Genomic DNA, 9,937 nt, shown 5'->3' with positions numbered 1-9,937 from the left:
GCGTTCTTGTCGTTCTTGTCTTAGGACAACTTTGATGAACTTTTTTGATCCACTTCAAATGTTGACTACTAAGACACAGTTAAACTGTCTAAAAAGGGTAATATTTTATGTATTTGAGGTCTGAGATGTGGGAATGGTGAAGAGAGAGAGGGCAAACATTTTGCATTTTAGGTCAGCATTGCCATCTAATCAGCCAATATTGTCTTAAATACCCTGCATAGCACTTCATCTTTTATAACATGGGATTTTGACCAAATATATTCAATCTTGATTTTTGTAAGATGTTGCAACAAGACCTTTTTGTGTGTGTGAAAAATTACAGTTTTGTAAAGCAAATATCATGTAAAGCAAATATCTATAATTTCTAAACATATAATTTCTAACTATTGTGACGAGTCGGCTGCCTCCCCCTAATTATCAGCATCAACCCGTCCCTTAATCGCTTTTGAGGAGGGGTGCTGAAATAGCCAGGGCTGGCGGCGTGTGATGGGGCACACCTGAACCGAATGGAACCTCATCACCGCCGCTGTTTAAATGCCGAGCGCGCCTCTCCTTGGGAGACCGGTCTCTTCCCCGTGCATGCACGCTGGTGTCCTCGTGGGTCCAGGAAGGGTGCGTAGAGAGACTCCCGTGCCGCCAGAGTCGTGAGCTGCCGGACCCATGGTCCGCACGAGAGCCGCACCCTTTACACGGCCGTCGGGCCAGGATGCCGGGCCGTCTAGTCCCTTCGCGCGCCGTGGGCAACGAGAAGGATGCAGCCGCTGGAAGAAGCCGCTGCCCCTCGCGCCCCGGACCTGAGAGGGGAGCGCGTGCAGCCGCCGGACTCCGCCCCTTAACTGGACCCTTCCTTCCTGACCACTGCCCTTCCTTTCACGAACCCCGCAGCACGACGAGGACACCAGATCCCCTGTTTATTATGGACACTTGATTCCCTTTTTTTGGACACTTTGTTTATTTTCTGTTAATAAAAGCCTCTCCGAGGCCTGACGCCACACCCACTGTGTCTGTCGTTTGGTCCTACCGCCACACTATTCTAACGTAACATTGCTAGCTTAATTGAAGTGATGTTTGAAGCAGATCATATGAATGAACCAGTATGTTCAAATAAATTGGATTCCCGGCGTTCCTGTTTGACTTGCACTGTATAGATACAGAATTGTACAAAATACACAGTAAATTCGCAGTTACTAGGTTTTAAGACAAATTATTTAGTTATTTAACATAAATATACAAATACCGTTTTTCAAAGTATCGTTGACTAATTCTGAGTCAACATTACAGGACAGTGTTGATAAAATGGTCATGAACTCTTCTGATGCAGCTGGCACTCATAAAAATGTATCACACTTGCAAACACTTCAAGTTATTTACTTGAACTGGGTGAAAGCAAATACATGATTCATCCAGTGACCTTTAAAATAAAATGTACAGAGACACCCCAAAAGACTCCCCTTGATTCTGTCTTTCAGAACAGCTGAACAGATTTGCTGGGTTTGGGATAGGTCTTGCAAGGTAATGAAACCCCAGTAATTACTGCTTAAAGTAAAGTTCTATTGAAAGTACAATTATATTAAGATGTGCAAAATAATGTTATTAAACTCATGATCATTTTTGCATGGTTTGAATTAGCCTCTTCACAGAAAATGTCCTGGCACATCCCTGCATTGTGTTTCGACGTCAGTGTCAGGTAGGCAGAACAAATCCTACAAGCTCCATGTCTATCTGAAACTTTTAGATGCTTATATCATAAATACTTATGTGCTGCTGAAACATACTACTTTTGCATTGCATAGTGTTGAAAAATGATGGATAATTTAAAATGAACTGTGTGTTTCAGGTGAATTACCATGCCAGGTGTTATCACTTGTCCCCACTGACTGCTATCAGCGTGATGTACAATGTCACCAAAACTCAGGTATTACATGTCAGACATTTTTGCTTTGCTGCTGCTCAGAAATTACATCTTTTAAAGAACAGTTCAAATGCAGGGCCATGGGGTATCTTAAGGGTCAATGCTAGGACCGCTACACTTGTCCATTTAAGTTTAAATGGTTAGTTTAACTTGTTCCGAAGACGAACAAGTTAGAACAGTTAAGAACAGGTATCTTGATACAGCCTAATGTAATTATTAAACCTCAAAAAAACTATAATTTGATTTAATTAATGTAAACACTGTACATTCAAAATCAAAATGCAGTGTTTTTGTACATTCTACAGACTCGCTGTTTTAAAGCAGAAACCTACTGATCTACTGTTGATAAATTGACTGACTGTGTTTACTTTGTGGTGTTTATATTTTAATATGGTAAAGATGGTTGTAAGAGTGCATATTTTAGCTATTATGTTTTTTTGAACAGCTAGATGTAATACAACATGGACATTTAAAAAAAAAAATTGGGCTTGTTTATAATTAAAAGTTCTGTATTATGCATAACATCTTTTTTCTGAATAGTATTGGCTTTCTGGTTGACTATCTAACAATTAATTCAGCAACTCTTGTGGCTTCTCTTTGGGCCTCCCCATCACAGGAAGAAAGGACTAAGAATATTATTTAACATAATTATGAGTTAACTTCAGTTGAGTTTTTTTACTTTTTTAAACGTGCAGTTATTTGAATGTGTGCCCTAACCTGTATAATTAAGTGAAAAAAAAAAAAATCAGAGATGTATTATTTATTTTGGGATTGTATGCGGACCCTCTTCTCAAAATTCGTTCACAAGTGGTTGGAGATGCTATTGAGACTCATGTTACCCAGATGTAAATGGACATGTGTCTCACCTGACCACTTGTGATCCGATTGACTAAAACATAGAATATAAAATCAAAGTCCCATTCAACCCACCCTAATCCACCCTAGTTCAAAAACATAATTAGTTTAATACATGTACTGTATTTGATATTTGCTTGTCACTGGTCCATTGAAGCCCCCCCCCCTCTCTCTCTCTCTCACACACACGTACACACAGGGTCCAAAGGCTTTATGGAAAGGAATGGGGAGCACTTTTGTGGTACAGGGGGTCACGCTGGGAACAGAGGGCATCATTAGCGAATGCACACCTTTACCAAGGTAAAAAAATATATTAAATGTAAGCAATCGCTGAAAGGTGCCCTTTAAAAAGGCCCTCTTTGAAGATTAATCACTTTGATTTACAGCCATATAATACACAGAGGAGGAATGACCTCTATATTTAGATCTATAATTTTAATAAATGATGGCAGCATGCAGTTTGCATGATTTGAATTTATTTGATCAATTCTCATGATGTTTTTCTGCCATTATTGAAGCAAATTATGTCTGTCTAACATTGTCATGTGTATTCACAGGGAGTTATCACACAAGTGGAACCCTAAACAAGTTGTGGGACACTTAGTACTCAAAGGGTAAGTTAAGACATTTGCCTAATTTAGTTAACAGTGCTTTTCTTGTAGAGAAGTACCGTAAATTTACTTGATTTTTTGGTAATGTTTGGAAAATGCTATAAGCTGCAAGTTGTTTATCTCTTGATTCTTTTATGAGTCATAATTTTACCTTGCTCATATCTGGGATCTGTTTGAATAAGCATCTGACTAAGCTTAATATAGAGGTCGTTGTTTATACAACAAAGTCCTACGAAGAATACGGAAAGGGAATTCCATAGGCTTGACATTTAAATGATTGATCTTCTCCTTATCTCTTATAGTACAGTCGTTTGATCTTGTGAAATCATTGTGTGTGTGTGTGTGTTTTTTTTTTCAGTTTGACATATGTGGTTGCAATGCCGTTTTACTCAGCAAGTCTCATAGAGACTGTACAGGTAAGGGATTCTTAAACTCTATTTACTATAGCTTTGGCTTGTATTGTGTTTTTTTCCCCCCTAAAACATTACAGACTCTTTTTCACATTCTTGGCCTTTGTGTACAGAAATAAAAACGAGGAATAAAATAATACATTCAGTGAATTTTATGCTTAAAACAAGTGAAAATATCTGCTAGTAGAACAAGACAAAATACCCTTATATTCAAGATATATTCTGTGGAAACTATATCATATTTATTGCAGTTTTGCTTTTCATGGTTATGTGTCTTGTTTTAAGGATGTTTAAATATTTTACTGGAAAACAAGAATTTGATTATAAACATGCTTTTTATCAATTGATAATCATTTAAATAATACATTTTAAAAATTAAACATTACAAATATTTTTTTGGTAGTTGTCTATAAAAACTGATGTATTTTTAGTCAAGGTGATCTCGTGATATATTTGTACAAGACAAGCATGAGATTGTGTAGATAGTTTAGTAAAATCAACACCATTCAAAAGTATGGGGTCGATAAGATTTTTAAAAACAAAGACTGCATTTATTTGATAATACAGTAAATACCGAAATATTATTACAACCTAATAATAATGTAATTTATTCCTGTTATGGCAAAGCTGAATTATCAGAAGCCTTTACTCCAGTTTTCAATGTCACATGATCCTTGTGCTGCTTAATATTATTGTAGAAACAGTGACATTTTTTCAAGATTGTTTAATAGAAAGTTGAATTAATACAGAGAGAACAGCAGAAGAGAACAGCGTTTATTTGAAATAGAAAAGCTTTGTAACAATTTAATGCATTCTTGCTTAATATTAGTTTCTTTTAAAAATCTTAAAAAAAAAACTTTTGAACAGAAGTGTAAATAGTTACATAATTAACAATATACTTAAAACTGTGTTTTATTTTCTTAGATTAAACTTTAAAAGATTAAAACATTTCTTAGATTGAATCAACAGTGGCTGTTGGTTGTTATAGCAAAAAAAAAAAAAAAAGGTGAATACATAAATGCATTGTTATATTAAATATATCCATTTTAGCATATACATAAATATCCCGAGATTTTGTCAAAAAGCTGTAAAATACTGAGATTTTTTTTATTGTTGTTGTTATATCGTCCAGCCCAACTTCATTTTCTGCTTTGTCTTCATGTTCTCTCACCAGAGTGAAATAATCCGAGACAACCCCGGCATCCTGGACTGTGTGAAAGAGGGTATCGGGCGTGTAATGGGGATGGGAGTGACTCACAGCAAGCGTCTCCTTCCCCTCTGGAACCTGGTGTTCCCCACGGTTCTCCACGGTGTCCTCCACTATGTTATCAGTTCCAGCGTGCAGCGGCTGGTACTTTACCTGCTGCGGCGTCGGAACAACGGCTCACCAAAGCACTCGTCCCCTGACTCGCAAACCGACGCAGTTCAGTCTATGCTGGATGCATACTTCCCTGAGCTCATGGCCAGCTTTGCTGCCAGCCTGTGCGCAGATGTGCTGCTGTTTCCTTTGGAAACGGTGTTGCACAGGCTGCATATTCAGGGAACGCGCACTATCATCGACAACACTGACCTGGGTTTCGAAGTGTTGCCAATTAACACGCAGTATGAAGGAATGAGGGACTGTATTAATGCCATTCGGCGTGAGGAGGGCACCATGGGCTTCTACAAAGGCTTCGGCTCCATCGTGGTGCAGTACTCGCTTCACGCCGCAGTTCTGCAGATCACCAAGATGATCTACTCAACGCTGCTGCGAAACACTTATAAATAGAATGATTCGGAAAACACAGATTCCTTCCTAATTCACTGAAAGGTCCTTTTTGGTTGAGTTGGACATTCCAAAAATGTGTCCTAATATGAATTGATTATTGCGGACATTTGAGGTTCCCTTTACCTCTTCCTGTGATTTGTCAGTTTCATAAAGCACAGGTTGTCTTGTTGATTGCACCACACATTTATGCAAAATAGTCAATATGCTTTCACATTTGCACTGGATTTAAATTATTATTATGGTGACCCCCAACTATCCATCAGCGCCAAAACATGGCCTTTGTAATTATATTCCTGTGCTGTTTTCTCCATTTCGTCAATGGCCACTAAGTTTCATAATGTGGTGTGTGAATGTGATTGTTTATTTGGCAACATTGTGCCATGTTCTTAAAGAAAGTATGTCATTAAATTATTATTTGCACCTTAGTGAAACTTGTGCCAGTGTTTCAAACAGTGAAAATGGTTCTGTTTGTCAGGTTTAACATGATATAAGAGATTAAAAATTCAGTTCTTTGAATTGGAAGCCATTATGTACACAATAATGCATGTGTAGATCTAATCTGGTTCTTGGGTGAGTAAATGATCAAGTTCTAATTTATTGGGCACCATGCTTAAAATAAATGTCTAAAATCTGTTTTGTGTGAACCTTGCGTTATTATGTCATGAATTCCCGTAGCATGTTACATAGGTTAAAATTAAAAAAAGGATGAAAAATAGGCTAGATATTGCAGACTATACACTTTAAAAAAAAAAAGTAATACTAATTAATAGCAAGGATGCATACATATGGTCAAAAGTGACAATAAAGATATTTTTACAAGAGATTTATCTTTCAAATAAATTATTCTCTTTTGAACTTTCTATTCATTAAAGAATCTTTAGAAACTGCATCACCACAAAATATTAAGCAACACAACTGTCTTCAACATTGATATCAATATAAAATGTTCAACATATTAGAAAGATTTCAGAAGGATCTTGTGTCACTTAAAACTGGAGTATAATGGCTGCTGAAAATTCAGCTTTGCCATCACAGGAATAAATAGAAGAATATTTTACAATATTACTATTTTACGGTAATATTATGAATCTTATGAACACCAAAGTTCAGTAGTTTATATCCAACTTTTTTCTTTCACCGTTCTTGTCCAGGAAAAGATCCAGAACGAACATAGCGGGGCATGTTGTCACACTATGTCGAGTAAGTTGTAGTAATGGAAACCTGCCATTAAACAGTCTTTTATAGGGTGTTCTGCTAAAAATAAATCAAATAAAAAAAAGTGCTGGTTCACATGCAGTCGTTGTTGTTTTTCCAGAATAAGTAAATATTGGAAAAAAGAGAATAGAAATATTGATATTAATATTTACTTTATTTCCAGAAGCTTTGAAAAACACATACTCTGTACATCTTAAACTAATAACTAACTAACTAAATAAAGATGTATGTATGTATGTGCGGGGGAACAGGAGAATAGAAATGATAATATTGCATATACATTTTATTTTTCAGATGCATGAAATAAGTCTTACATCTTACATGCATCCTAAACTGGAAACTGTTCCAAATTGCAGAATATGCAAAAGATGAAAATAGAGCTGTGTAAGAACAAATATATCACATTTCAGTAATTAGTATTAACTTATTAATAATATATAACCCATACAGGACAAGCAGTTTGGAAAATGGATGGATGAATGGTAAAATGCACACAGCATGAATGTTTTACGTATTTTCAGATAAATCTGGTTTTGTTTACATTTTTTGAATTTGCTGTAGGAATTGTGCCATTTGACCAAGTTATTTATCCTACATGAAAGTATAAAAAGAGGAGATTTTAAATTATACATTTTAAAATCAAGTCAATTTTGGTAGTTGTCTATAAACACTGATGATTTTTAGTCACACAGATCTCAGGACACAATTGTACAAGCATGATTTTAGGGCCGACCCAGGAGATACATCAGATTGATTACATGTTCAGTAAAATCTACACCATACGTTTGGGGTATTTTTGGTGGAGTGTAAGACCCTCCTTTCAAAAACATTAGAAAATCTTACAAAAATCAAGGTTTTGAACAGTACAATTGCTTTACACTGGGATACCTTTTGTCAAAAAGTACAAATATGTACCATTTAGGTACTAATATGCACACTAGATGTAAATATGTACCTCTTTAAGGTACTTATATGTAGTCTTTAGGGGTAAGGTATTTTCTTTTGAAAGGTCCCACTCTAGTGACAGCTTTTGTAACTGTTTTTTCTGAGAGTGTGTAGCCTATATCTATACATGCTGGCTGTTAACTAGTGTTCCGAAAGATCTACTGATCTACCGACTGGGATTTTTCACAGTAGTGGGAACCTGCCATCAAACATTTGGGCCAGAGTTTCCCACCTGAGTTGTAATTTAACACACATTTAAAAATGTGATATGTTTTTTAGCTCTTATACAAAGGTTTGATGAGATTGTATCAACTCTTATCTGATTTTGTGGGACAGCAATAGTGATCTTTATCAAACCTGATTTTGAAACACCACAACAAATACATCATAGAAATTCTGCATTGCAATATTTGTTCTTGAGTAAATTCTTAGAATTGATATAAACTGTATTAAAAATATCCATACATTCACCTGCTTTGCACTGCTTAGTTTCTGCATGATTCGGTCACATCTGTGGAATTCCGACGAAAACGTGTGGGGTGAAGACAGGCAATGTGATTTGAGTCATCGTGTATAATAAGTCATGTAAGCATTTATCTGTAACACATAATCTTACTTAGTCAGTTTGGGATATAAAAAGAGGTGTATTTTGTGATTTGCAATAGTGTTTGAAGATGGACAGCAGAAAGCTTTATGGTAAGATCTATTTCCCTCGCATTATTCTACTGAGCAGCATGTGTTGTCATGTTGTTTCTCATCTCTTTGACATTTTTTTTCACAGAGTTGTTGCTTGTAGTTCTCACATTACACTTCGTCAGGTCAAATCAAGAGAAAGAATGCCTTCGGACTATTCAAAATGATTCCCGTTACCTAATAAAACCTCATGTGGAGGTATGTTGTTATGCTGGTCATTTTAATATTTGTAATGCAAACAATTTTAATGTTTAATATTTTTTGAATTCTTGTTTATTGACCTGGTTAAACCTAATATGCTTTTTTTCCCCTGCCAGAAATATGAATCTTGTGCGAAAATAGTAAGTATTTACCAGTTCACATTCATTTTTTTTTTTCAAAATAATAAATAAATAAATGGAAAGAGAGAACAGAAATTGTAATATTGCCTATATATATTTTTTCTCCCAGTTTTTAAATATTGTGAAAAAAGAACAATAAAACAAAATAAATTATAATATTGCTTATATTGCTTTTTACCTTTTGTTTTCCAGAGGCACACAAGAAAAAATGTTTCATGCATCTTTAGCTGGACTCTAACTGGAAACTGTCGGGAGTTGCAGGAAATACAACAGATGATAAGAGAAAGCAGTGTAAGAACAAATGTGTCACATTACAATATTAACATTCAGAATAATTTAATTTCATTTATGTACATTTATATATTTTAACAATGCTGTTATTACAATGTAGTATTGTAATTGTCAGGAAATGACATGCATGCAATTTGCTTTTTAGAAGAAGTGTGCCTATAAACCTCCCCTACAAAATCCGAAATGCTCTAGGAAATCCTTCCTGATATGCTGGTGTGGATTTATTTCGAAGGATTTAAGGACTTTATAAGAAAAGCCACTCACAAATATGTTTAAAGCTGTTACTCTAATCTAAAAAGTCTAAGCTGATTGTTGGCTATATTTAATACACCATATATGACAAACAGTTTGGAAACTGAATGCATTGATGGATGATTGTACAATGTACACAGCATGAATGTTTTATTTTCAAATATTTGTTAAACAATTATATATTTAAAATATTTTGTCTTTGGGTAAATGCACTGTGTCACTGTTTATTTTTTCATATTGTTTTTAAATTTTTTATTAACAGACTGTGTGTGTGTGTGTGTGTGTGTGTGTATTGTAATAGAAAGTTTGACAAAAGATAATGCGTTTAAATTAAATAAAAAACGGCTCCTTTCAACAAAGAAAAGAAGAAAAAAACCCACTTGACAATAGGATGACTAATGTTGTAAGTATGAAGCTCGGTAAAGCACATATAAGCTTTTGGTTTGTCAACCTAAAAAAGTACAAGTTTGTAGGAACCTAACGTACTGTAGAGAGTTTCCACACGAACCGTGTTTAGTGTAACACTGTTTGACAACAGTGGCTAGTGATACAGAAATGTGGAGGAAACGGTATTAGACATTTATCAGGATTCTGTTTACAGTCAGTGAAATTTAAGATTCCACGGGTGGAAATACGCGAGCAGC

General features: G+C 35.4%; 1 protein-coding gene across 1 annotated transcript in view; it reads left to right on the top strand.

The window, feature by feature from the left end:
• Positions 1-6,171, top strand: part of LOC107728212 (solute carrier family 25 member 46) — a 13,853-nt gene extending 7,682 nt beyond the window's left edge. Inside the window, exons 2-8 of the mRNA XM_016538309.1 lie at positions 1,470-1,512; positions 1,630-1,687; positions 1,838-1,915; positions 2,967-3,067; positions 3,325-3,381; positions 3,737-3,794; positions 4,963-6,171. Coding sequence (XP_016393795.1) covers positions 1,470-1,512; positions 1,630-1,687; positions 1,838-1,915; positions 2,967-3,067; positions 3,325-3,381; positions 3,737-3,794; positions 4,963-5,556 — 989 coding nt within the window. The 3' untranslated portion in view covers positions 5,557-6,171. The remainder of the gene's footprint in view (positions 1-1,469; positions 1,513-1,629; positions 1,688-1,837; positions 1,916-2,966; positions 3,068-3,324; positions 3,382-3,736; positions 3,795-4,962) is intronic.
• Positions 6,172-9,937: the final 3,766 nt, after the last annotated feature.

This window comes from Sinocyclocheilus rhinocerous, unplaced genomic scaffold (assembly GCF_001515625.1).
Source record: "Sinocyclocheilus rhinocerous isolate Xijiao unplaced genomic scaffold, SAMN03320098_v1.1 scaffold847, whole genome shotgun sequence".
NCBI lineage: Eukaryota > Metazoa > Chordata > Actinopteri > Cypriniformes > Cyprinidae > Sinocyclocheilus > Sinocyclocheilus rhinocerous.
The sequence above is the reverse complement of the archived record's forward strand: the minus strand, read 5'-3'. Positions and strand labels throughout refer to the sequence as shown.